The sequence below is a fragment of the Zootoca vivipara genome, chromosome 4, assembly GCF_963506605.1.
Source record: "Zootoca vivipara chromosome 4, rZooViv1.1, whole genome shotgun sequence".
NCBI classification, from domain to species: Eukaryota; Metazoa; Chordata; class Lepidosauria; order Squamata; family Lacertidae; genus Zootoca; species Zootoca vivipara.
Genome location: NC_083279.1, coordinates 10,403,431 through 10,430,644, shown reverse-complemented (window position 1 = coordinate 10,430,644; position 27,214 = coordinate 10,403,431). Strand labels below are relative to the sequence as shown.

Genomic DNA, 27,214 nt, shown 5'->3' with positions numbered 1-27,214 from the left:
TTATTATTTATAATAATGCATCACCTTGAAATATGCCTACTATTAAGTATGAGCTGGTGTTTGCACAGTTATTTCCAGAATCTCATAGAAGTCAACAGACTTCACTGCTGATTAAGCTAGAAATAAAGGACATCTATATACAGCGTTTCCGTGTGCTGCTCTAGTTCACCAGTAGCAGCTTAGTCATACTGGCCCCATGACCTGGAAGCTATACGCCGGCTCCCTCGGCCAATAATGCAAGATGAGCGCCGCAACCCCAGAGTCGGTCACGACTGGACCTAATGGTCAGGGGTCCCTTTACCTTTTTATACCAACACTGATTTGAGTCTTTCTGTGCACTTACCACTTTATGGATGTATTAGAGATACAGGCAGGCTTTAGGATTAAAAATACCCCTTAAGAACACGTTCCACCAATACTCAATGGCATGGAGCCATCAAGGGACTGAGGAACAGGAGGTCAGAGAAAAATAGATACGAAAGTTTAGAAGAAAACAGTTCGCGATCTGGATAGATCACATCCTTGTGCACACTTAGGAGCTGTTTTTTTCAATGTTCCCAGTGGTTGAGAGGAACAACTGCAGCACCCGACTGCTCTGCCATCCATGAACCAGAGTGGAGAGTTGTGAATCTACAAATAGCCCACCTGAGGACTGAGCCAGGTGCTGGTGTTAATATTAGGCAGAATATCTCAATCAGCTGGCTTTGACTGCCACAAAAGGGAAGCAAACTGTTAATTGTTTAAGTAAGTAAATAACTATTATTCCAACTTTACCCTTGGGAACTGGTACCTGCAGGATTTTTCTGCCTTCGGTGCTAAAACAACTTGTCTGGCCTCTGACACAATGCACTTTGTCTGGTGGAGGTGGGTGAGAGATGACAGGAAGCAAAAGGTCCCAGGCCAGTTCTGGTCTGAGCAGAACAGGGGGAAGAGAGAAAGATGAATGCCTGTTAAGGTGGGGTGTGGAGGAGAGTGAAAGATGGAAGAGAAACCAGGAGAGGGAGTGGAAACCGAGAGAAGTTCCCAAACTGAAGCACTCCACAAGGCAACGTTTTGTTGCAGGACCCCAGCGGCTGACCTTTAATTGTCACTGTACTCGTTTTCCTCCGTAAAGTAAAAGTAAAAACTGGCTATGTAACCACAGTTGCAGCCCAATCCAGGGTATGTGTATTAATAAGGATTTCCCTTTGACTTCAGCTGCTACAACCATCACTCATCCTGGCTAGGACAAAAGGTGGAGAGGCAGTAGAAAAGGTTACATTTAGCAAACTTTGAGCTGGCATAACAATCAGACTGGAATTGAGCCCAATGTCATCAACTGATGGCAGAGGGGGCAGTTCAGGATCCAGCAGATCACCAGGGAAGCCCACCAGCAAGCAGAATGGTTTTGCTCTGTGGGAGGAGGCTGGGTTGGGCAGGTGGAGGAAGAACTCCACCCCAATCCACACAAACACACACCCTAGCAGGGAAAAATAAAAGGTTTATGAACATGCCTCTCATCTTTTCTTTTGGTTCAATCTTTGTTCTTTCTTCTCTGGAACTTGGATCATTGCTCCATTTAATTCCTGACTGGTAGCAGCTCTGCGGGGTCTTTGTCAGTTCTGTTATCTGAAATTTGTTAACTGGAATGATTGATCCGCATGCAATGTGTCAGCCACCTGAAAGTCATCTCTGGAAACACACCAGTGGGTGAGGAAGAACCACCAATTACCTTCAAATTTCAAAATATTTGCTGCCTGCTCGCCAGGGGTGATTATTACTTACTTCAGGCAACCAGGGACACAGCTCCACATGCCTATTTACAAAGAGTAAACTATGATTACTTGGTGGTGAGAAAAATACACTCTGTATATGTTCAGATGTGCTTCACATTTTCCATGACCGAGCCTTGATTTTTATTTTTATGTGCATCTGAGCTCTCCCTAGTTACCAATAACTCAAGTCCATTTGCATGTCAGTTACCTTAGAAATGCAGGCTTAAATCAAGGCATTTTACAGCACCGAAAAAACACACCCATTTAAATTTTGGGAAATGCTCCTTTCTGTCTTCATATTTAACTGCACCTAGTTGATTCCCACCAGTCCTACTGCCAGTTGCAGTGATACATACTCTACAAAATTATATGTAGCCCCCTGGAATTAAAAATTATGAATGCATCTATTAGCCACACTGGATGTGAGCCATACATGTGAATGCCACTGATTATAATGGGACAGAGAGAATGAGGATTTAAATGTGTTCAGCTTCACATGGATTGACATCCATTCATTAGAGCAGATGTGTGTTTTGTGCGTGTGCAAACAGAAATCATTTGCATTGACATATATTCTATACTTTGAAAAAATGAGGCACATCAAGCTTGGGACAATTATGAAGTATTATTCTCCGTACTTTGAAAAAGTGGTATAGAATTTAAATTTTTAAAAAAGAAAACGTAACATTAACAATTCCCTCCTACAACGCATCAGTCTTCGACTGGTGGGCTGAACTGTGACGTACAACTATGTCACAACTAGAGCCAAGGTGTGTTGCACCGAAGTGACTAACATATTTTATTTTGGTGTTTTTTTAAAAAAAAATGATTTTTAAGAAAAGGAGCAGGAAACAGATAGGGAGAAGGGAAAGACAGATGACCAGAAATGACTATATTATACATGAATGTATTTAAACCCTAACAGCTGCTTCTTCTAAGAGAAAAGAGGATTTGGAAGGAGGCAGTTTTGAGTGAATAAGCTGTTTTGCGTCTGTGACTGAGCATGCATGTTCACACTTAGCCCTTCTTCCACCTGACACTTTTTGTTTGCAGCTCTCCTCACCCCACTCCTGCCAGGGTTCCAGGTGCATTTTTCAGATGCAAGCATGCATTGCAAAACCCACTGGGGAGGCTGCATTTTGGGGTGAGGGGAAATTGTGGTGGTAGGAAACTGGCGAAGGAAGGAATACTTAAGCATTCCTCTCCCCCCCCACCCCCACTCTTCCCTGGAAGAAGCAGCCATCAAGATTTGAATATGCAAACATTTTTGTTTAACATATAGCTTGCCCCAGAGAAAAATGAGAAACACAGGTAAAGAAGAATCCACAACAAGAAATAAAATGAGAGTGGATTTCTGTTGCAGACAGGAATTAAAACAGGGGTCTGAAAAGACAGAAGGTTGCCGCTACAATCTCTGCAGTATTTTTTTAACAATGGGAGGGGGCGGTTTGCCGGCTACTTCGACTGTCACACTTTACACAGTTTGCTGCAGCTGTATAAATCACTGGTGCTACCTCCATTTTCATTCTGCTTCCAGAGCTACTCGCAGCTTCGCTTCACAAAGCATCCATTCAGGAGGAAGCAGCAGGCCTTGCAGATGAGGGTTGCTGACCACAGTCCTGAAATCCCTTGTGATCTTTTCAAAGCAATGGGATCACAAGCTTCCACAGAGGCATCCGTACTAACGAAGCGTCATTTTCAAGGCATTTCCCATTATCTTCATTGCCATTTATGACATGCATAAAATGCTAATTCATAAGATGCATCAAATAAGCCCCACTGATTGCCTTTGGGGGTTGACCAATTGGATGCAAGCTTTGAACAAAACCACATTTTTTGCACGTCAGGTTTCCCTCCTCCTCCTCCTCCAAACTGGCAGAGCGGCATTTAAATGTACTCTCTCAGCAGCACTGCTCAACAAACGTTAGGGTGCTCAACCAAGAAAAAAAGGAGCAAAGAATGAAAAACATGTTCAGTTCAAGCCATTAACTCCATTGTGACTTCCTTTTCAGAATATAAACTATTACTTGGCTGCTGTTCCCCCCCCCCCACACATTTTCAGTTATAATCCTGGAATTCTCTATTTAATGAACATCAAAAAGGCTTGTGGTGGCAAAGAATTTTCCGTGGGTGCAATGAAAGCTTATAACCATTCAAAAATTTGCTCAGGTGTCGGAAGATCTCTGTTTGGTTTTGCTGCAACCGACTGCTTACCCCTCTGGAAATCACAGTAAATGAGAACACGACATTGCTTTTGAGCCCGATCTACTTGAGCCCAATGCAAGAAGACAACAACTCCATTCTTAACACCCTAGTCATTAGGCCAAGGCGTTTCTGAAGGATTCGGGGTGGGGTGAGCAAGGGCAGGATATTTCTAAACCAGCAGGATCAAGGAGACAAATCCTGGGCTTGTGGGAAGCAGAGAAGTGGCAATAAGAGTCCCCTAAGCGGGTCCCCCTTGGCGTGGGGGGTGGGGGGGAGAGTAGTTAATAACTATGACCGAGGAGACGTTAAGGGGGTGAAAAAGGCTGATTTAAATCGCTGCGAAACAGGATCAAGGGGGATTGCGGAGTTAATGCTAATAAGGCAGCCTTGAAAAGCGCCAGCTGGGGAGAGGAGAGAGAGGAGGGGGCTTTCCTTGGAAGGGCCCCAGGCGATGAGCAGGGGAGGGGGAATCCTTTCCTTCGATGAGGATGGAAGTATTAATATTTTATTATTATTTATATGCCGCTCTGGCGGGGGGGGGCTGGACCTGGCGCCTGTCTAGAAATGCACCCAAGTGGGGTACCCACCACGTCTCGTCGTCGTCGCCGCCCTCCGGATCGCAGCACTCGACCCCCTGCAGATCCAGCACCTCCACTTCATCCAGGACGGTGTCCGTAGGGGGGGCCACCCCAGGGGCTTCCTGGCCTCCGGAGCGGCAGCTTCCTCCTTCTCCTCCTCCGGGGGGCGACGGCTTGAAGTAGACGAAGGGCTCGGCTTGGCACAGGAGAGTGGGCACCGGGCTGGGCATGCAGGCCGTCGGGGAGGTGCTGGGGGTCGAGGCGGGCGCCTGGACGGCGGCGGAGGCGGCGGGGAGCAGCAGGAGCGCGCTGGCGGCGCTTCCCGGCGAGGCGGGCGAGGCGACGGCCGCCCGGTTGCGCAGCTGCTCGTTCTGCTTCTCCAGCTTGCGCACCAGCTCCTGCAGCTTCTTCACCTCCAGCTCGGCGCTCACGGCGCCCGGCTTCACCTCGGCCACGAGGGGCTTCAGCACAGCAGCCTCCATCCCTCCCCGAAGGAGGCGAGGCGGGCGAAGAAGGCAGGTCCCCCTCCGCCTCCGCCGGGCTGTAGCCGGAGCAGACGCGGCGCCTTCGTTCCACCTCCTCGACGCGCCTCGCCGGAGACGCGCCTGGCGCGCAGCGGCGGCGGACCCGCGGCGCTCGCCTCCCCACCCTCCGCCGGGCTGAGCGAGGCGCACAATGGGAACAAAGCAGGGCGGGGAGAGGCTAATGAGCGGCGCGCGGGGCTCTGGGCCTGCGCGGAGGGAAGGGAAGCGAGAGAGAGAGAAGGGCGCTGGGAAGGAGGGCGGGGGGACGGTGAGACGCCGCCCCCATGGAGGGAAATGGATTTCCCCACGTCTACATTCGTTCCATGAGAAAGGGGTCGTGAAAGTCCGGTTGAGAGGGGTGGGTGCCTAAGTGGGTTCAGACATCCAGTTCTTGCATGGCCGAGAAGAGAATGGGCGGGAAGGGGCACGTGCTGAGGGCGAGTTAGTGCTGATGGCGACATTTCCTAGCAGGGGTGACTGGGGGAGGAGGCAAAGTTTGAGGGAAGAAATGCCGTTATTTATTTTGAGGTATTTTTTAAAGTGCCCCCTTGTTGGGGAAATATGATAGCGGTTACTTTAAAATTACATTTATATCCCACCCAAGACCCAAAGCTGTGCGGGTGGTTCCCTCACAGAGGGTTCGGTGCATAATAATAATAATAATAGTAGTAATAATAATAAACAAACCTATATTTATCTGTATGAATACTGAGAAGTTCCATTTAAAAAAGCAATGCCAAAAGGAATCATTATGAAACCAAGGGTATAGGGTGGTATATAAATTCAATTAATAATAATGAGGGGGGAGGAGAAATGTTGTCCTCGCTCAAGGTGCCAAGTTACCAAAGTTGGCCCCTGCCCCAAAGGAGCCCAGGGTGGCAAACACATTAAACGATAAAATAATCAAAACATCTAAGATCTTTAATACACTAATAAAATATGAGGTAGCTGACCAACACTGAATCAGACTGGATTATCTGAAAACACTTGGTTATTATTAGTGATTGTTTGACCCACGCTGTACAGGAGGGTAATGGGCTGTGGTTACAACCCACAGTAAAATGAGAGTTCAGAAATTATCCCATTCACAAGTGTTTCTAACTATCATTTGTTTGCAAGGTAAACTTGCATAAAACTATGGAAAGCTGGGATGTTGAGTTTTCTTTGCTTAGTCTCTGGGACAAGACTTACTCAGCCATATGGAAGCTTTGGCCCTCAATATGCTGCTAAACCCAGGTGGCGCTGTGGTTAAACCACTGAGCCTAGGGCTTGCTGATCAGAAGGTCGGCGGTTCGAATCCCTGTGACGGGACCCCGTTGCTTGGTCCCAGCTCCTGCCAACCTAGCAGTTCGAAAGCACGTCAAAAATGCAAGTAGATAAATAGGAACCGCTACAGCGGGAACATAGACGGTGTTTCCATGTGCTGCTCTGGTTTGCCAGAAGCGGCTTTGTCATGCTGGCCACATGACCTGGAAGCTATACGCCGGCTCCCTCGGCCAATAATGCGAGATGAGCGCGCAACCCCAGAGTCAGTCACGACTGGACCTAATGGTCAGGGGTCCCTTTACCTTTACCTTTATGCTGCTAAACTACAATACCCATCACCCCTGGCAATGCTTGGTGGGGCTGAAGGGAGTTGTTGTTCAGCAACATCATGAAGGCCTAAGGTGCCCCATACCTGGACTGGATGGCCTTCAGAAACATCCCAATACTGAAAACTATTGATCCAAATGCACCACAAAAATGTAGGCTTATATCCATTGCTGAATTAGGAAGCTCCCAGAATTATGTTCCTTCGAAAAGGGGGAGAAAAGATAACGAACCATATAATTAGAAGCTGAAACTGCTAATATAAGGGTTGTAATTATGCAAATGTAACATTGCTGAAACACAAATCACCAATGTAGGTTGATTGTTTTAAACGACTGATAACCTAAATGGAAGCTGCACGTGTGCTTTCTATACCCAATCATTTGGAGGGAAGAGGCCCTCTTAATTCATATGTATTAACATGCAATGATTCAATTGTAAATGCACTGTAGACAAAGAAACACTGGAAAGATAACAGAGTTTCACATTCTAACACTGCGTTTTCATGAGCAAAATGCTAACATTAGGAATAGAATGGTTAGGATGGTAATTAAATTGCATTTACAAAATGCTTTTTTGTTTAAAAATACACAAAACGTACAATAAATCAAATAATGTATTTGATTTCTATAGAGCTAACTCAACAGAATGTATCTTTCTTATAAATTAATAGTTTTGCACCGCGATTGCAATTTACTCAGAACTGTTCATTGGAGTCGTCCTGAGGATTATGAAGTCCGGGTCAGCCAGACTCAGTGGTAGCATGCTGTAATTTATTTTCATAGTGCAGTACTTTGCAGATAAAATTGCATGCCTCCACCTCAGTCTGAAAGTCAGTTTTGTTGCAACTAAGTTGCTGACTGCTACTCAGAAGGTATCTTGTTTGTGTTCAGCAGATCAAGATATTGTTTTTAATCCCGTAACAGACCCTGGGACCTTACGGTGAAGGGTGGAAAATCAATCAATCAATAAAATCATGTGCATAAAGTGCATGTTTAATCATTCTTTGCTGGGGGAAGATGTCCATATGGGTCCAGGAAGTTACTAATGCCTCTTTAAAATATAAGATGGTCCCAACTGCTTGGACCACTCCATAAGAAATTATCTGAAAACCCGAAAATTGTTCTAATTGCTGGCTAGTCTAAACTCTCCACATTTTGGTTAAAAGTTCCCAGACACTCTTGAGGGACACATTATGTGGATCCATTTCAGGCTGGCATCTGGCCCGGGTTTAGTTCTGAAACTACATTGAGTGTCCTGCACTGGGAGAAAGAGGAGAACCATGGTGACCTTTCTAATTCCCCTGGGCATCTCAGGGGTTTTTGATATTGTGGGCCAAGGTATCTTTCTGGACTGTCTAGGTTAGTGATTGGGAGTATAGAAAGCACCCGTGCAGTTAGGGTTGCCAGACTTAATAGAGGACAGGACTTCTGTGCCTTTAATTGTCCTGCTCTCTTTTGAGCCTGGAAACCTTAAAGAGAAACCATTTCCAAGCAAAGGGTCTGCTGTTTCCTCTTTAAGGTTTCCAGACTCAAAAGAGAGCAGGGCAATTAAAGGCACAGAAGTCCTGTCCTCTATTGAGTCTGGCAACCCTACGTGTAGCATACAAGTGCGAAGCTATGGGCAATCTGAACCATAGCTGCCAAGTTTTCCCTTTTCTCACGAGGAAGCCTATTCAGCATAATGGAAAATCCCTTTAAAAAAGGGATAACTTGGCAGCTATGATCTGAACTCGTTGGATAACTTTGGCTCAACCCAGAAGGAAAATACCCACACAACTTCTGTGGTAGCAAATGCCAGAATACATGCAAGAGCTGTGCACCATGGCATTTATGCTATGCAATACAAAAGGGCCAAATATTGTCTTTTGTGCTATTTCACATCTACCTCACGGTTGGGGAATCTTCAATCCATGAGCCAAAGTTATCCAGCGAGTTCAGATTGCCCATAGCTGGACCTTTGTATACATTCACCGTCTAGTCTTTTCCTTTTCTATCCTATCTGGGATCAGTTCTCAAAGGGCAGAAGAATCTATTCAGCGTATCCTGAGAAGTGTGGGTGGCAGTGGAGGGACTCAAATGTGCTCATTGTTTCAATATTTATTATTACCATGTCCATAATAAAACCAACCCATATGTTACACCATATTTAAATAATGCACAATCTTGCATTCTTGCTATTCGATTATTGCGAATGCATCTATCATTATGGACACTGATGTGTCGCTTAATGGGTAGTTTGGGATTTGACCATATAACTCCATAATGTCCCTTTAATGACTGTTTGTTTCCTCAGTGAGTTGGTTTGCTTTATTGTCTTGATTGGCTGTTTGTGCTTCAGGAATAAGTGCTGGCAGAATGTGGGCTGAAGGCTGATATGCCTGCCAGAAGTAGCACAGCTGCAGAATTTATTAACCATGCTGACCCGTCTATTAGCCTATTACACCTGGCAGGTGATGTAACATCCTTCACACCCTCCCAATAACTTATGGAACAGGTGTGAGGCATTTGGTCTAAGGCAGTGGTCCTCAACCTTGGGCCTCCAGATGTTTTTGGCCTACAACTCCCATGATCCCTAGCTAGTAGGACCAGTGGTCGGGGATGATGGGAATTGTAGTCTCAAAACATCTGGAGGCCCAAGGTTGAGGACCACTGGTCTAAGGTATACAGAGTTCCCTGATGGGGCCTGACCTTTGACATAACAGGAGGGGGAAGTAATTTATCTTGCTTGTGCTATATTATTCTGCTTAACGACTGCTCCACTGCTTTTTATTATGTATTCAAGCCTGCTACTTAATAAAAGCACTGAACATCTTTCCACTAGAGGCATTATTTCCCCAAATCCCAAAGAACTATTGCATTTGGCAAAACAACATCTTGTTCTGCCTCAGGTCTCTTGGCCTCGGTCAGGTCGTGAAGTTCACTGGGTGACCTTAACTAGTCACTGTTTCTCAGCATCTACTACCTCGCTGGATTTGTGAGAGGACAGAATTTGGTTTAGTCTGACATATACCAGCCTGAGCTCTTCCAAAGCAAATGGAATAAAGGCAGACACACCCGTCCCAACGTATGAAGCACAAAATGCCACAATGGGCCAAACATGCAACACATAAAACCTAGCATATATAATAACTTCATCACCAATACCAGCTTCAGAAAGGAATGCTTTAGTAGTGTAGAACCATGCTCTGCTTTTTTAAAGTTAGGACCATCCTCTCTCCACACGAAAAACCCAGGCAGGGGGAGAGTGGCAAAATGAATGGCCTTTTTTCTGTTCTGATTGATTCCTTGCCTTTAAGTATTGTGCCCTGATTAGTAAAATAAAGAAGTAGTTTCATTATGTGAATGGGAAAATGGACTTGATGAGTCACAGATATACCTATAATTTATGAGAGCATTCTTCAATGTGGCTAATTTAATCTGTTATTGAAAAAAAAAACCATTCATTAAAACAGCTGCCAGCAAACCATTCCTTTGAGGACTCCATCATAAAAGCATCCAAAGAAAAATGAAAGGCTCAAGGCAAGTGATATGTAAAACAGATGTAAAAAGAACTCCTGGGTTGTGGGTGTTTTTTTTTACATCAGCATTGAAATGATAACCCCCCCCCCCATTTTTTTGTTTTAAGTAAGAGATAGTGTATCACTATCCCATCCTATAATGTTATACAGTCCAGAATCCATTAAAGCATCTTTTATTTCATGGCTCGGTTATTAGATAACCTATAATAAGAGCAATAAAATACACATGGTGTAGTTACCACAGCTGTTTAGCAAGGATGCGTAAGTGTGAACCAGCCCTTATTGTTCATGCCTTGCTGTGTTCTTGGGAAAACAGCCATATCTGGCTTATGGTGTCAATGGTCATTGATCAAAACCTTGCAGAACAGATACTTCCAAATATCTTTAATTTTTGAATGACTCGAAGGGCAAAAGAGCTCACGTTCTTTCTCAGTGGCCTAGTGAAAACACTGTATGCAGCTCTCCTCCAAAGCCTACATTCACCAAGGATGCCGAAATAACATGTCATCCAGTTGAGATCAGGCTTTAGAGAGAGATTTTTATTGCTAGGGGAGAAAGGCTTACAATGTGTTAGGGCCTACATAGTATGTGATGTTGATGTAACCAATTAGCCATGCTTAGAAGCCGTGCAACATCGAGTCAGAACGGGTGCTTGTGTTAATTGCGTGTAAGGGGCTACACACACTGAAGAAGCTGCTCTCCCTGACATCCACACACCGGGCACGGAGCATGTATAGTCTTCCACAATAACTAGAACTCCAGTGGCAGAGATTTCCAGCTTGCATGAAAAGTCTACAGGCATCGAGATTTGAATGTATGGGGTTTCCATACATTGTCTGTGGACACATCAGTGTTGGAGTTCGGTGAAGTGCTGGAACAGCCCAGCAATGCAGCCCTGCTGTGGCCTAAGTTGTCCAGAAATGGCTGTGGTCCTGAGGAATGACAACACTTCTTAAATACAGAGGCAGGGAAATCTCTGAAAAGGTATCTCTGCCTGACAGAATGTGTGCAGCAAAGTACATATAATAAAATATCACCTTCTGGTGTGGTTTTCGGTATTCTGACTATTTTTACCCATCCTTGTAGAATTATATTTCACTTTGAAAAGAGCTTCTTCTAATTGGCTTTCTTCCCTCCCACTGCTGAGAAATCTCCCCAGAGCAGTCTGTTATGTACATACTTTGAAATTCGGTGCTTCCTTTGAAAAATATATTATTCCCTAGTCACACTTGATCTTTAGTAATCTTTATTGGAAAGATTCGGGGGGGGGGGGGGAGAAATCAATTTCAAACAACATTGGTATGAGAGACAAGCAACAAATAAAATAACTGTACAACCACTTCTTTTTCCAATGTCACTGAAACACTATTCTATGTGGATTATTGTTAGGATTGTATGTGAACTAACAGGCTTTACTATGCACTAAATTGTAATTTTAATGGCTGCATCGCAATAAACCTCAAGCTCACACACTTCCACAATCATGGAGAAACTGGATAACTTTACTTCCATTTTTGGAACCACCACAGTTTAGCGTTCTGTGTCCAAACCCTAAACTTTGGTTAATTTTAACTATGGCCTGTGAAGGAAAGCCAGTTCCATAGCCCATGCTATTTATTTGGCTTGTTTCAAACAAACAATAGTTAGGGTCCATGGCAATCTGTCTGGTTCACATGAAACAAGCCGCACGTAATAAAAAATGGAAGCAAGAGCATACAGTCACCTTCGTTCTAATCACAACCATGGTTTATCTCAGAATGTCTGGATTCAACCAGGATCTTATTTTTTTAAATCTTTTATATCTTTAATTTTAATAATTTCTACATAACAGTGAACTTTCTCTACTGTTATCACTAGTGAAGCTGCTTGCATGCACTAAGATTAAAGAAAGCGAGGTAGAGAGAGAAAAGAATTCATGTTTATAATTCTATACAATTGTAAATCCATGAGTTTTAAAACACAGTGCAAGTTGAGTCCCAATCCTTAGAATATTTCTCTCTCATATGCTGGAGGATGAGTGTTTGCAGGATCATTGTATCCACAGTAGATTTTAATGGAGATAGGCTGAAACTTTCCAAGCCAAATATATGTATGTATCCATCAGGGTGTCCAGTCCCTGCTGCTGCTTAGCTCACGTTAGCATTTATTTCACCTGCCATATCACTCCATGCAGAGGTCCTGCCTAAAGCACAACTCATTCATTGCCTACTCAGCCCAGTGATTACTGGAAGACCTCTATCCCACAGTGAACAACCTACAACCCCCAACCTCATTTTGTGCACTCCATCACTTCCTGAAATCGACCCCTTCTGCCATCCCATTAGACTTCCTTCCTGTTTGTTTGTTTCCTTCTTACTTTCCCTGATTTTTTTTTAAAAAAACGTTTCCTCCTGATTCCTTTCATTGCAGGTTCAGTACAATTGGAAGGGGGAAATCATTTGATAGGAATAAATTGATGCCTTAAAAAAAGGTTTGTCCTGGTTGTATGGCTTAAGGAAAAGACCTCCCCTCCCCTACTGCCATGGGTTTGTTCATAGTGCACTCATGTCAAAAAGGAATTACTTTCACTTGCTTTCCAGAATAGAAGCTGTATCAATTACTGTGTTGAATAATAATAATAATAATAAAATAATTCTGTACTCATTTGAAAGTAACCCCATCAAACTCAGTGGAGCTTACTTCTGAGTAGAGCGGAATAGGATTGGGAATTCTGAGACAGCCACAGAAGCAGAGCAGTCTTTATTCTTGATTAGTTAACCCAGGGCATTTTTGTCTCTCTCTGCCCATCATTGGTTCTGTCCATGCTCACTGCAGGAATGTGACCTCCCCCCACAGATTACCTCTGAGTGACTGTGCCCCTGGACAGAAAATAGCTTGCTAACCCCTGCTCTAGCTTGTGATGCTGCAGACTGTGTTGACATGACCACTGTCTCCTCCTCTGTGTGTCTGGGGAGAGGATGTGGTTGCATGGTAGAATTCTGTGGATGTCCCCAATCTGTCCCATGATCAATCCATCATTGCTTTATTTACATTTCTTTTAATTGCCTGGGAACTGCAGGAGGACAACATGCAGACCTGTCCAAGTTGCCTTTAGGCCGAATAAGATGGTTGGCTTTGGCAGCAGGGTTTGGACATAATTGAAAGAGTGCCACTCACACACAGATAACCAAACAATATTATACCTTCTGCCTCACCTAGTGCTGCTGCTATTACTTCCAGTGTAGCAGTAAAATAATGAAAGGGAGTAGAGGAAGCCTTTATGTGGTAACTCTCATGATTTTGGTTCTGACCCATTGATTCCCATGGGACTTAAAAAACACAACTCACGTTATCTGGACTGGAACCACTAAGCTGAGATGTCTTAGATCTATGACAACTCATTCACAGACACAAGTATTTGGCTTATAAGCACGGGTGTGTGAATTGTTTCAGAATGAGCAGGAACCAGTGGAACCTCAGTCAAGAATAGCCAAGATATGCTTTCACTACAATCCTATGCTTGTTTACTCAGAAAAATAAGTTGTACTATTCTCAGTGAGACTCGCTCCTAAGTAAGCAGACACACGACTGCAATCTTAGATGTTGTTTTCTTACTGATAATGCACACACACAAATTCTAGGCAGAAGCCATCATGCGCTTCCTTCTTTCTAGAAGCAGTGTTATAGTTTCATTTTTCACATCTTCAAATGTCTACCATTTTTTATTATTCTTGGAGTTCTTTACTTATCCTAAAAAAGCATATGATTTTCAAAGATAAACGCATGCTGCTGATCCATCGACCTGAACTGTCTTCAGTCAAAATTAGTAGGCCCATGATGCTGTAAGGGAAAGAAAATGCCCATTAGAAACTGAAAACGTGCACAGCCTTATCAAGTCTACCATTTCAGACCAATGTGTTAAGTTTCTCTAAACACAGAGCTATTTCAGTTCCATATTATTTGAGGTATTCCAGATACTGATTGTCTTTTAAATGTGATTCTTAACATTCACTGGTCTTCAGAGATGGAAGGACCTGTCACTTTCAGATTTCTCAGTTTATCATTTTTCCAATCTTAAATTCAGATCAGCAGTTTGCACCTTAAAATTATCATGACAATTTGCCAGCATTTTACTGGGAATTTCTCCTAATCCACACAGTTTTGCATAGTTGTGACTAACATACCCAAATTTTGCAAGCTATTCACCCTAATATAATGCATGTTAATATGTTATCTTAACTAATGCATTCATTTTAATGTGCATTTTTACCTAACATATGCATTTTGCAAACACTGTTTGGTTAGAGAATGGTATCACAAAATTTGGATAAGTGTGAATTTAGAAGGATAACTGCATGTTGTTTCAGAAAGCAAGAGTTTGATATATTTCTCTTTACACGCAAACTGAACTGAATTTTCTCCCTGTCCCTACTGGTGTTGTGACTATCAAGCAGGGAAACATATATTTGGACATTCAAGAAATGCATTTTGGACTTCTGCATTCACCAAATCCTGCAATCTACAGCACCATAAACAAGAACTGAACTGAAGTGTTTCAGAGGTACTTTGAACTCCGTGCCTCCCTGGTGGTTGTTAACAACTGAACCTTCAAGCAGGTGCCCTCCAGTACAACTTACATTTAACTGTGGAATAGCATGGTTCACAATGCACCGTGTTCTTGTAAATCCAAATGCTATCTCCCGCCTTCACGTTTTCCAAAGGTGCTTTGCAGATTTCGCACTGGGAGCACAAAGAGTTAAACAAAAACCTTTAGTTGTTATTATCTATTTCATCAATTCTGAGTCAGATACCAACCAGGATAAACGTTTTAGAAAGCTTGTTGAGAAAGTGTGAACACCTTTAGCTAGTGCCAAAAAGACAACAGAGAAGGTGCCTGCCTGATATGAAGTGGGAGGGAGTTCCAAAGGGCAGGTGCTGCCCAGCTTCAGCATCGTGCAGGACACACCTCCTGACAAGGTGGCATCTGCAGGATGTTTTTCCCTGCGGAGCACAGTGATCAGCTGGGCATGCAGAAAATGATGCAGTCTCTTAGGCATCTTGTTCCCAAAGCTGTGCAAGGCTTTGTACACCAAGACCATCACCTTGAATCCAGTCCAGTAGCTAATCAGCAGGCGTCTTATGAAAATGCCTGATAGCGAGTCATCTTTAATATACGTTACGGTGTGCAAAGCATGGAAGACTCACTAACATTTCAGTACAACTGAACTTAAGATCTCAGAGAAATTCAGCCTCAGGGTTGTTTCCCCACTGCACAAATACAGTTTTCTTTATTCTTTGGCTGTCATATGCAGAATGCAGAATCTGTTTAAATGCCACATTCCCATGTTTTTTCCCCATCCTCACTGCTCAATGCTACATTCTCTTATAACTTGGTTCTACAGAAGGAAAATCAGTGTAGCAGCTTCAGGGCTAGTATACTCCCTCCCCTGTTCTGGGTGCTTCCTCCCATCATCTGTCCCACGATGACTCTATTGTTATCTCCATAAGAGTACCAACAGCAGAGCAGCAAGAGCAGTGAAGATTTCGACGTATGGACCTCCCTTTCCATGGGACAAAGAGGGAGATCTGCCCTATCCTATCACCCTTGGGATACCCTTCCAGGGACCATAGGGTTGCTCTCTAATTTCATTAAAAACCCGGCGCCTTGGTCAAAATTCACAATCGTCATACTACAAATCCATGCATATTTAATGACAGTTGGGTGAAAGACATGTTTCTACCTTGAAGCAAGTTGCATGACAGCAAATCTGCAAGGCATCAAGAATCATCTTTGTGTCTGTGCCCAAGGGCTTCCGGCAGTAAGTGCACATTTCTTTTTCAATAACGGCCCTGTGTAAGAACAGGATTCATTGAGTGCATACTACAGTACTGGAAGATTTCATTGTGCAAATATTCTCACTTTTCCATGCCTGCATGAAGCTGTGACCTTCTCACCATGGCTCGATGTGCAAAGAGTGGCCTAGAACCAGTTTCAAGATTGGGTTGTCTGAAGGCATAAAGCACTAGTCACCAGGGCAAGCCCCCATTTACATGAAGGGGAGCTGCATAACTGCACTGCTAAGCTCTTGCACAGCTCCCATTCATTTAGCAAGGTAGCCAAAGCATGGATAAACAGTTTCAGGCAGGACAGATCACTTGGAAGAGCTGTTGCTAAACAGTGAATCTGTGGGCCTCCACATATTGATGGAATCTGACTCCCATCAGCCCCAGCTAACATGGTCCACGGTTAAGGATAATGGCAGCTGCGGTACAGTAACATCAAGTGACAACTTAAATGTATGAATGGACCGACACAAATCTAACACTACAGACAAATTTTCATATTCACTGATGTCATCTTAGTAGTGATACCTTTTCAATGAAATCAATTCACCCACTCTACAGCTAGCAATCTAGCATACGGTGTAAGCGTAGAGAAATCAAGTGAAGAATGTGGACATGTGAACTGGAAAAGCTTTCAGGTAATAAGTGTAAACACTTTGGTATTGGGGCAAGGGGCAAAACGGACAAGATGTTTTTCACTTTGATGTAAAGAGACAGTAGGAACATTCTACCATATGTGGTGGTCTTGTATGGTTATTAAAAACTGCTGGGAATTAATCCATAACAAATTGGGGGGGGGGGGAATGTTTAAAAGATCCTTTACTAAAAACCCAGAAACTTATCTTCTGGGTATAATAATGACAGAAGTCTAAAAAAAAACAATAAAAAAAACAAGTGAGTCTATTTAGACAATGGCCACATGGATTTTACTTGTACAAAAGTGGAGAACAGACACAGTTCTAACAAAAGAGGGGTGGCATCATAAACTGCTGGAATATGCCGAACTAGCGGAGATTTATCCATCATGAACTGCTGGAATATGCGGAACAGAATAAGAAACAGAGATGGAAAAGAACTTAAAGAGGGTTGGATTTTTCTATAGAATACAGTACTGTATATGAAAAAGTATTATAGTAAGACAATGAACCTAGCGGGATGAGTATAATTCAGCAGCATAAGTTATAACATGAGATAAAGAGAAGGAGAGAGAAAAATTTAGAACAAGACAATGCGGATAGGTTGGGAACAGAGAGGAAACTCGGGAAGGAGTGGAAATATATGAAAAGAAGTTTTCTTATCATTCTTTTCTGAATGCAACAGTTGTACTAATGTGAATCTACTAATGAAGAACTGCAGCAGAAAAGGAAATGATAGATAGATGATAGATAGATAGATGATAGATAGATAGATAGATAGATTAGATAGATAGATAGATAGATAGATAGATGATAGATAGATAGATGTTTCTCTCTTTGCTTTCTTCCTCTCTGTTTCTTCATTCTACAGTGTTCAGTATATATACCCACCTATCAGAAGTAGAGTAAACAGTTTTGATAGATTTTCCAGGGATGTTGTCTTCATAAGCATCATGGGGAAATCTGCTGCGATACAAGGAACATGTGCCAAGTGATGAACAATAGGGTTGTTGTTTTTTTTATAAAAAAAATACTTTTCAAGTTTGCACTCCGACAAAGAGAGTGTATCATCAATCAACATCAAAGCCATCCACAGAGACTTGAGGGCAGACTTCAAAAAATACAGATATACAAGAAAGAGTTTTAAAAGAACAATTGGGGGAGGAGGGCAAGATGACACTTGTCTTGCATTATACGAAAAGGGCACAAAACTTGCTTTTGCATGGCTCCCATTATTCAGTAAGGCTCATGCAGAATGAGGATTTTGCCCCCAAGGGGCTTATATCTTAAGAGCAGGCTTAAGCACTTGATATTTTAGAAGTAATGGATTTCTAAAATAACAGAAAAGCACACAATAGTGTCAGATAGAGATGATATAAGTGAAACCATTCAGCAGAATGAAGACAGATAAGGCACAAGGTGAAATAAGAAAACATAAAAATGTGCTATTTTATGTTTTGCAACACTGTTCATTTATGACTCTCAGAAATTTATTGCAGGGCCAGAAAAGAGTCAATAGAAATGCAGCAATAATTGTTTACATGTTTACAGTCCCAGCCAGGCCAGCAAAACCAGGAGATTTATGATACCCCTGATGGGTTCAACAAACATGACTGCATTCATCTTTGTAGGTCACTGCATGTCTCCCTCCATAAATCCTAACCATTATCGTGTGTTTACATGCATGTATACATTCTCTCTTTCTCTCCACATAGATCCCAGCATTAGGCATACTAAACCTCTATTGGAATCAATGAGCTGAGCTGAGCTGTGTACTGTACTGTGGCTGTGGCTGTGGTCTGGTAATATCAATAGCCTTTTCCAGCCGTTTTGTTTCAATCCCTTATCACTTGCATTTAATTTCACATTTTATTCTGGGATGCCATAAATTGTATTAGAATATCATTCATTCTATGCGTTCAAGAAACCAGAAAGTTAGCCATGCCATAGCTGGGGGTGGGGGTGGGGAATAACATTGTTTGCGTTTAAACAAATCACGTTTAAACTGTTATTTTTGGAATTAGTACACGAGGAAATATTTGTGGAAAAATACGACGTGTATTTTTCAGGTACCTATTCTCATATGTCCTTGTGTACACAATTGTGTCCTTTGGACTTGAGTAACTGCTCGAGGCAATACAGCTGAAACACATACAAAAAACGAGGAGAATTTCATTCTCTAAAAATAAACGTACAAAAGCGGTAAGAAAAAGCAATGTCATAAGAACAGAACAAGAGATCCCTGATGCATCAAGCCAGAGGCCTGTCTTGTTCCAGCACCCTGGTTCACAATGCCCAGCCTGATTTAGTTGGGCCTGGACACAATAGCCCTCCTCTCCCGGCATTATTTTCAGCAACTGGGGTTTGGAGGCAGGCTGCCCCTGATGCTGGGGGCTAGCTTATAACCACTGTAACTAGTTGCCACTGCCTTAGCCTTTAAACTTGCTGGACATCACCATATCTTGGCTAGCAAATTCCATAATTAACGCTGCATGGTGTGAAGAACTGCAATTCCATTTGTCTGGCCCAAATCTCCTGCTATTCCTTTTCAGTGGGTGGCCCCAGGTTTATTAGGAGAAAGGGAGGAAAGCTTCTCTCCAGCCACCTTCATGACGCCACCTGCAAAATACTAGAGGTTCCATTGCTCACTGTTTTGGCCCTGTTCTTGACCACATTTTTGAAACACTGGATTGATACAGACAGATGTTTAACAAATGGTAACTTAACACAGGGCACACATATTTGTTTCGAAAGCTGTTCCTTTTTCAGGTTTTACCTGATGGAGAGAAGTTGTCCCCCCCCCATCACAATTCTGTGTAGGATCACAGGCGAATATAATCCTAAACTCATTGGAACAAAGCAAGAATACAGAGTTCCAAAGTGGTAGAATAGATGGTAACACTTCATACTGTGGCCAGAAAGAACTATGGAAAGGGAGCTTCTGAGAGAAGCAGTTTGTTCTCTGATGCCTGCCCAAGCTGTTCTTTTAAATACAGAGGGTGGTTTGTGCATGCAGAACGCTTCTCTTCCCTGAGATTTACAGACAGGCAAAGCTATGTGTGTGTGTTACCCACATTGAACTTCCCCACCTGTACTCAGAAAAAGTTGCTGGACTGGGAAAGCTGAATTTCTTCTAACACATTTTCCTTGGTAGGGTATAGGAGAGATAGCCTTTTGCAGCTGGGGAAAAAGGAAAAACACTCAATGTATTGGCTTAAGAATACTGTACCTGGATCCTCTTGTGTCCTGGTATAAATGGTTCATTTCTGACGGATCACCTGGAATACTGGCAGATTCGTGGTCTTGCTCTGGTGCCCTGTGGAGGAGAAAGCTGGAGTAAGAAAAAGAAGTCTAGCCATGATTTATCTTCACCACCATTTCTCTATTCTTCTACTATGCATGTAGTGAAGGAGGGGGATTTAAAATATTAAAAGGGAAAAGAGGAGGGTGGGAACTTAAGAGGGAAAACTCTCAAAGGGAATGCATTTATCAAACACTGGCTACTCTGCCTTTATTTTGAATGCCTGTTGTTTTTGTGCCAGAGCCTTAAGCTCTGCTAAATGAATAGCCATCAGTGCCAAGCACTATTTTATATGCAGAACATGTAGCCTGAGAGAGGGCCTCTTCACTGTTCTTCCAATCTAAGGCAATGAGGCTGATCTGAGAGCAGAGAACGGAGCTCATTCTTCACATACAATCTTTGGCTGCAGTCCTACTCTTGCTGGAGCTGACTCTGAAGTTAGAGAGGTTTCACCCCTGCCACCATTCCACCAAAGGCTTCATTTTTTTATTAAATAAAACAGCCAGCAGCCTAAGGGGTTTACTAGACCCCAGAGAAGCATCTGCAGTGGTGAATGAAGAAGGGGAAAAGGCAACACTGTATACTCATACAAGGAAATTGAAAGTGTGGGATGACATTGGCTTGACGCTTCATCTGACCTCCCCACAAACAAATCAGAACAAATGCTCAATAAACAAGTCCTCTGAATTAATAAACAAGTGACCTGAATTAACCTCTACAGGACTACCATGGTTATAAGAACTAAGATTTAAGACTCACCACTTTTTGTTTTGATCCACAGGATATGATTTTACTACAATGAGATCATCTAGTTCTTGGCTTCTGTCAAAGATAAAGAGAAGAGCCTGATGACCACAAAATACATTTTACTGGACATTTTAAAAAATGCAAACACAAATGTTACTTAAGTCATCAATGATTTCTGTGAGGCAGCATCTATTTTAATTTTTAGATCAGATTCAAGCACTAGACCAAAAGTATGAAGCATTATCTGCTGTGAAGAAATACGGCCCCTTCATTACATATCAAGACCTTTAAGTTCATGTCCCATAGCCTGATCCTATGATTATTTATCAAGACATAAACCCTACTATATCTAATAGGACTTATAAGGAGTGCTCCATTCCAGAGCTTCATGTTCACCGTGATGCACACACAACTCTTTTCTGACCTGCAGGACCCCACATGCTTCTATCCTCCTGGTCACCAATCACTGCCATCTTCTAGGCCCCATTTCCTGCCCCTCCCAGGCTATCCTTTTCCAGGTTCCCTCCCAGGGAGGGAGGGGAAATTCTGGACATGCATTTGATAGAGAGGTAGTGCTGCATGGGCAAGGGAACCATGTACTCACAGCTACACATATGTGGGATGTAGCTCAAGAGTAGACCCACTGAAATTGGACCCACTGAAATGGCCATGACTAACATAGGTCTAGTCACAGGTAGGTAGCCGTGTTGGTCTGCCGTAGTCGAAACAAAATTTAAAAATTCCTTCCAGTAGCACCTTAGAGACCAACTAAGTTTGTCATTGGTATGAGCTTTCATGTGCATGCACACTTCTTCAGATACATGAACATGAAAGCTCATACCAATAACAAACTTAGTTGGTCTCTAAGGTGCTACTGGAAAAAATTTTTTAATTTTGTTTTAACTTAGGTCTATTCATTCCACTCATAGTCTGAGGAGAACTTAGTTGGCTACAGCCCTCCCTGCATTTTTAACTCAAGCCACAGGTAACAGATTTTCTAAAGTGCAGGAGAGATAGAATTTAAAAGAATTGCCTTTTGTTTTTCTGTGCAGTGTTATTTACAGTGATGAGGTCATCGAGGTCTCTTTCTCTGTGAGAAAAGTAAAGAAACAAAAAATTTGGACTAGTTACTTTTGCAAGAAAGGAACCGCTGATCACAAATACTCTCAGGGAAGAGCAGGGGGGGGGGACTTAACACATTAGCTAATTGTCAACTCATAAGGATGTTCATTACAGCTAATAATTTCACCAAAATGTTTTGCTTCCAAGATTTAAATATACTAAAATTATCTTGAGATTTGTTTCTCTTTTCCTGATTAAGCGACATGATCAAAACTAAGCTTCCTGGAGAACTCGTAATGCCAGCACTGATATAATGCATCACACCCCATTTATGTCAATGTAAAGGAAATGCAGTGTGAATTTGGAGGGAGGGAAACATCACTAATTTCAGGTCATTTGTGGATTGAAAGCGGCAACAGTGAATATTGATCATATTCACCGAATTGATTATGGTTCCAGACCTAGGACAAATAAGCCATTTCTACTCCTGTTCCCGTTTTCATTGGAATTCTCTGACATTCCTGCCTCAGGATTGCACAAACTGGCCTTGTTCACATGTCATGATAAGCCAAACCATGGCTTAGCACAAACACACAAGCACGCAAACTCCCAGAAAGAGATTGCAACCACCCTGGTCGTTTTGCTGCTGCAGCACACTTAGCTAAGCCTTGGTTTGGGTTTAGCCTGCCATCTGAACCCAGGCTCATTGTTTAGCTCTCATCCAGGCTAACCACATGCTGTAACACAGGTTGGACCTTCCCTGTCCAGTACTGTATTTATCTCCCCTCAGCTACTCTCCCACAGGTGCTTTTATCCCGGTCAGGCTCACTGTTGGAATTGGGAGCTCAGCTGAGGGACAAATGATGTCGGCAGGCAAATTGAAGGGAAGGAAGTAGCGGGCAATTGCTGGCGAGATCCTGTGCTCACCCACATATCCCTTTTGCTCTTAAAAATCTGACTCCTTATCCACACCAGACCCACTTTCTTCTACCTGACTGCAGCCAATTCAGGTTTGACCATTGGAGCCTGCTACCATCAAATCTACCTTCAGCAGCTCTTGCTGTTTCCTCAAGTAACTGACACTTTGGTGCTAAGTATTTTGAATCTCTATGCAGCCGCCGGAACATTGACTTGAGGGTAAACGTAGATATTTCCGATGCTAAGTAGCTTGCATTAGTGCACCATGTCTCAAGACATAAAAATGCAATGCGCTGTCTTCTTAATACAGCTATTAATCTAAGCATTTCATAACGTTCCTGTTGTTCAAGAATTATGCTTATAGCCAAACCATAAACAAACTGCAGTGCAATAAATATAACAATAGTTCAGGAATTCTGTTGGAGCAGAGGATTTTTCCCCCTCCTATAACTTCAGACCATACCCTGGGACATTATAGGGAGATGAACATCTCTAAAGACTTGCTCATTAATAAAAACAGACCAAACTAGACTTCTAATGTCAATGGAATCAATGTTGCCTAGTGGTTAGGACACTGGACTCTGAACTCAGCTCTCTGTCTGGCTACAAAGCTTACTGAATGGCCTGGGTTCCGTTAGTTGTAAGTTGCCTTGAGCTGCCTTTGGCAAGAAAAAGCAACCAATACATTTAGTAATAATAATGTACCCCATTTGAGCAGCCTTTAACTTTCAAGGGGTTGCTGTGAGGGCAAAAGCTCTACTGTAATTTATTTATTTTATACATCCATACATATACATAAAAGACAATAGCATGAAAACAGAAACAGAAAATTTGCAAACATTCTAAACAAATTCAGGAAACATCCTAAAATGAGGGTCAGACGCATAACCTGCCTGCCATCAGTAAGACAAATGACTGACAGAACAGGAACATTTTAATCAGTTGGTGGGAAACAGTAAGAGAGGGGTCCAAATGGATCTCCCAGGAGATCCCCCACCCCAGAAACTGCTTATTAGATAAATAATATCTCCATGCTCTCAAAACGTAACAATAAATGAATACATACAGTACATCTAAAATAGTGCAAATAGTCCCAAACTGATAGCTAACAAAATGAGGAAAGGGATGGAAATCTCACCGGTCTTTGGGGATTTCTGAAGCAAGTGCCAAGCCCATCACGCCCACCAACCGCTCTGCGTAGCCCAAGCACAACAGTCGGCTCTGATGCTACAGGTAAGAGCCCAGCCCTTTTGTACCAAACATGTTTACAACCTTTCAGAACACGTGTAGATAAAGTCTTACAACCGGAAAATCCTGTTAAGTCCTCGCCTGTACAGTATATTGTTTTGACCATTCCTTGGCAATGTGTGTTATTTTCCTGCTTCTAATACCTCCAAAAGTTTTCCATTAAATGTCACCTTCTCTGGTCCAGTCTTTTAAGAGTGCAATTCTAACTTTCCCCCAGCCCAGCAGGGCAGGGTCATTGCCGCCTCTGCAACCATGCCAGAAGGTGGAGACAGAGGCAGTTTTAAGGTAGCGCAACCAGTTTGGTTATGTTTATTCAGGAAGCGCTGCAGCAATGTTGCAGAATGGAGCATGAGAGGTGGAGGGCACAAAATTTTACTGGTGCACAGGGCGCCGCTGAAATTTGAGAGCCCGAAGTCTACCATTGGTGGGGGTAAGGGGATAGCTGAGACAGCCTGGCGTTGACTCAGGCCTGATGTGCCCATTTCTGCCCATCCATCTCATAAAGAACTGGTTCACACAGTAGGTTGGTTCCATACTTAAGGTTGCAACCCTAACCATGCTTATTCAGTAAGCTCTGCTGAATTCAGTGGGGGTTACTCCCACTTGGAGACCATCAGTCAGGTTGTGTATCGACAGCAGTGACCAGAGGAGGAATGACCTCTGGGAACAGTGCAGACAGAGGAAACACCATGGTATACATTTTAAGTTAATCATGACTACAAGTCCTATTGATTTCAATCTACTCTGTGCATGACTGAGACTGGATTAAATGATGCACAATGATGCATCTGTGTGGGAAATGTCTAGCATAAACAGGGATTTCCATGAATACAACTACCATTCTTGTTTCAGTTTCTTTAATTCTCTGGGTCGTGAGAATTGTCCCTGAGAAACAATGGTGGTATCTGTGGTTCATATGAGACATTCTCTATCTACAGGGACAAAACTGGCAACATAGACCAGCCCAAATAGTTTTGTGGTAAGATACCACCCACGTTTTTGATAAGGAGTTAGATTCACTGGCTTTTTATGTTTTCCTACTATTCTGTGGTTTTATGACCATACAGGCTATTTTCACATGTGGATTTTTTTTAAAGAGGCATTCCATCTAATCCTATCTTGGAAAACTAATCTTTGGATGCCTTTTCTCTTTTATTGTCAACTCCTTACATCTGCGAAAAGGAGATCTTGCCGATATAAGGTGAAAACCCTGTTTAAATTCTGTTGCCTTCCTTTGAATTTGTGCAGTTACACAGCACTTGAGCTGGGAGGTGGGGGAGTAACTACAGACATGTCTATCTGACAAATTTAAACAAGCACTTAACTGTTTCAGTTCCCAACTAAGAAATCATGGAAATTCTAGTTCAATTAAGGAGCTATCAATTGCCTTAAATCTCTTACAAAACCAACATTTGCAAATTTTGGTGGGGGTAAGGAAACATTAGAAGTTACTCTTTAAAACCAAAACCAGGTTAAGCCTTCAATGCATGTAGATGTGCAGCTTGAGGACAAGACTCACCCCTTGGTATGTCCATTAGATGTACGGTTCACTTTGATGAAATCATCAAGATCTTGGTGTCTTAATGAGGAAAGAAACACAAAGGAAGGTCATGGTCAATGTACCGGACCTTTTAGGTAGCGTAGGGACCAAGGAGGAAGGGGAGGAACCACCACAGGTCCCTTGCGCCACATCCAAAACTTTAGGACCTAAATGCCATGGATTCAATCACAGCCACCTGACACACCGTCCAGCGCAACTTTGCATGAGTAAGAAAGCGCAACAGAATGGGACGGATAGTGATTTCTCAAAAAATGCTCTGTCCCACTTGGCCTTGCATAATCTTCAACTTTGCTTAGCCTCCCTTAGAATTAAACTGCCCCACAAACCATGGACTTGCTTTGAACCACAGACTTGAAACAAGAGTTGGTATGACAGGGGCAGGGAGATTTATATGAATGTAGTATTTCTCAGTCTGGATCCAATGGCTCTCCAGGGTCACTGACAGTCTGGATATATGCCAGAGGGTCCTGCTTCTCTTAGACCTCCTCTGAGGAGACTTCAGGTTCAAGGTCTGGATGGGGCTGGGCAGTTACTAACCTCACCATGTTACAGATTCTGGGAGCATATTGGCTGAGTAGAGGGAGTATTGTTGGAAGAATGTTGGAAGAATGATCATAGCATTGGATCATTCCTCCTTTGCTTGGAATTCAGTGTTTTCCTTCTAATTGATTAAACTGTTTTATGAAATCGTTCTTGGCATCTATCCCTTGCCCTCTCCACAGCTTCAACTTCTGAATTAAGTGGTAAAGAAACTTCCGAGACTTACCCTTTATCACCTTTATCACTTTTAGTTTTGACTTGGATGAGATTGTCCAGCTCTTGACTTCTTTAAACAAAATCAGTGGGAACAAGTACAGAGATATTTCAGTTGTTAACTATGAATTTGATATTGAAACTAAATAAACCACACAAAATATCTCATAGCTGGAGTATATTCATGGCAATTTATAATTAAGATAGATTTAATTTTAGGCAACAACAACAAAGAAGTCTCTCAGCTAGAAACCTTTGCTTCATACTGTCCTGCATAAATAAATACTATGTCTTGTTCCTTAATAAGACTATTTATCACATTTGTATCTTGCCCTTCCTCCACAGAATTTGAGACAAGTATTTCCAACAAGGTCCTCAACTTCTACAGGTCTGATGACATCCAACTTTAAGACTAGGGCAATGACATCTGACTAAGGGAGATCCAAGGTGGAGTGATGGATCTACTGTGTAGTGGGCAGAGATCTTAGATCAAGGGATGGCTGGAGTCCAATTCTCACATGCCACCTATGGGTCCTTTGAGTGTTGAAGATTGCATGTCAACTCATTCCCAGCAGCTAGCTTAACAACTATACCACACTCCCAGGTGAGCATTGTAGGTGCTCACAGATGGTCAAGGTAATTAGCTCTCTTGGACATCCTTTCCACTCAGGTACCCCAGGAGGTAGCTCTTCTGTCAGCAGATAGGCTTCCAGGTCCTCCCTGACCATGTCTACCAAAATTCATGTAGCCTGATTAAACCGATTTTTATCAGGTTTGCATGAAAGAGATGACTTCTGCCATTCCAAACCCTGACCTTCAGCTTTGCCTCAGTCAGCACCCCAGGTATTTACATGGTGACCCTAGTGACACATCAGTACCTACAGGGTTTTTCATGTTTGCGCTTAGATGGCCAGCTGATTGAGTCTTCCTCTTTGTCCTAAGCCCACAAGTCTTGGAGGATTCACACTGCCTTGCCTAGAGTCTCGTGGTTTGCT

General features: G+C 42.8%; 2 protein-coding genes across 7 annotated transcripts in view; both read right to left on the bottom strand.

Annotated features, from left to right (window-relative positions):
- Positions 1-5,019, bottom strand: part of SLAIN1 (SLAIN motif family member 1) — a 34,901-nt gene extending 29,882 nt beyond the window's left edge. For both annotated transcript variants that reach the window (XM_035115664.2, XM_035115665.2), the window contains exon 1: positions 4,547-5,019. In XM_035115664.2, the coding sequence (XP_034971555.1) occupies positions 4,547-5,019 (473 nt within the window). The remainder of the gene's footprint in view (positions 1-4,546) is intronic.
- A 6,282-nt stretch (positions 5,020-11,301) lies between these two features.
- The window catches only part of SCEL (sciellin), a 51,397-nt gene continuing 35,484 nt past the window's right edge, over positions 11,302-27,214 (bottom strand). The window contains exons 14-23 of one of the 5 annotated variants that reach the window (XM_035115241.2): positions 26,233-26,292; positions 25,425-25,484; positions 21,711-21,767; positions 20,690-20,752; positions 19,859-19,945; positions 18,703-18,771; positions 17,521-17,592; positions 15,892-16,000; positions 14,788-14,890; positions 11,302-13,990 (exon numbers count right to left, since the gene is read on the bottom strand). In XM_035115241.2, coding sequence (XP_034971132.2) covers positions 13,974-13,990; positions 14,788-14,890; positions 15,892-16,000; positions 17,521-17,592; positions 18,703-18,771; positions 19,859-19,945; positions 20,690-20,752; positions 21,711-21,767; positions 25,425-25,484; positions 26,233-26,292 — 697 coding nt within the window. In that variant the 3' untranslated portion in view covers positions 11,302-13,973. Of the gene's footprint in view, positions 13,991-14,787; positions 14,891-15,891; positions 16,001-17,520; positions 17,596-18,702; positions 18,772-19,858; positions 19,946-20,689; positions 20,753-21,710; positions 21,768-25,424; positions 25,485-26,232; positions 26,293-27,214 lie in introns of all 5 variants that reach the window. The other 4 variants (XM_035115240.2, XM_035115239.2, XM_035115242.2 and 1 more) reach the window with 4 other exon arrangements.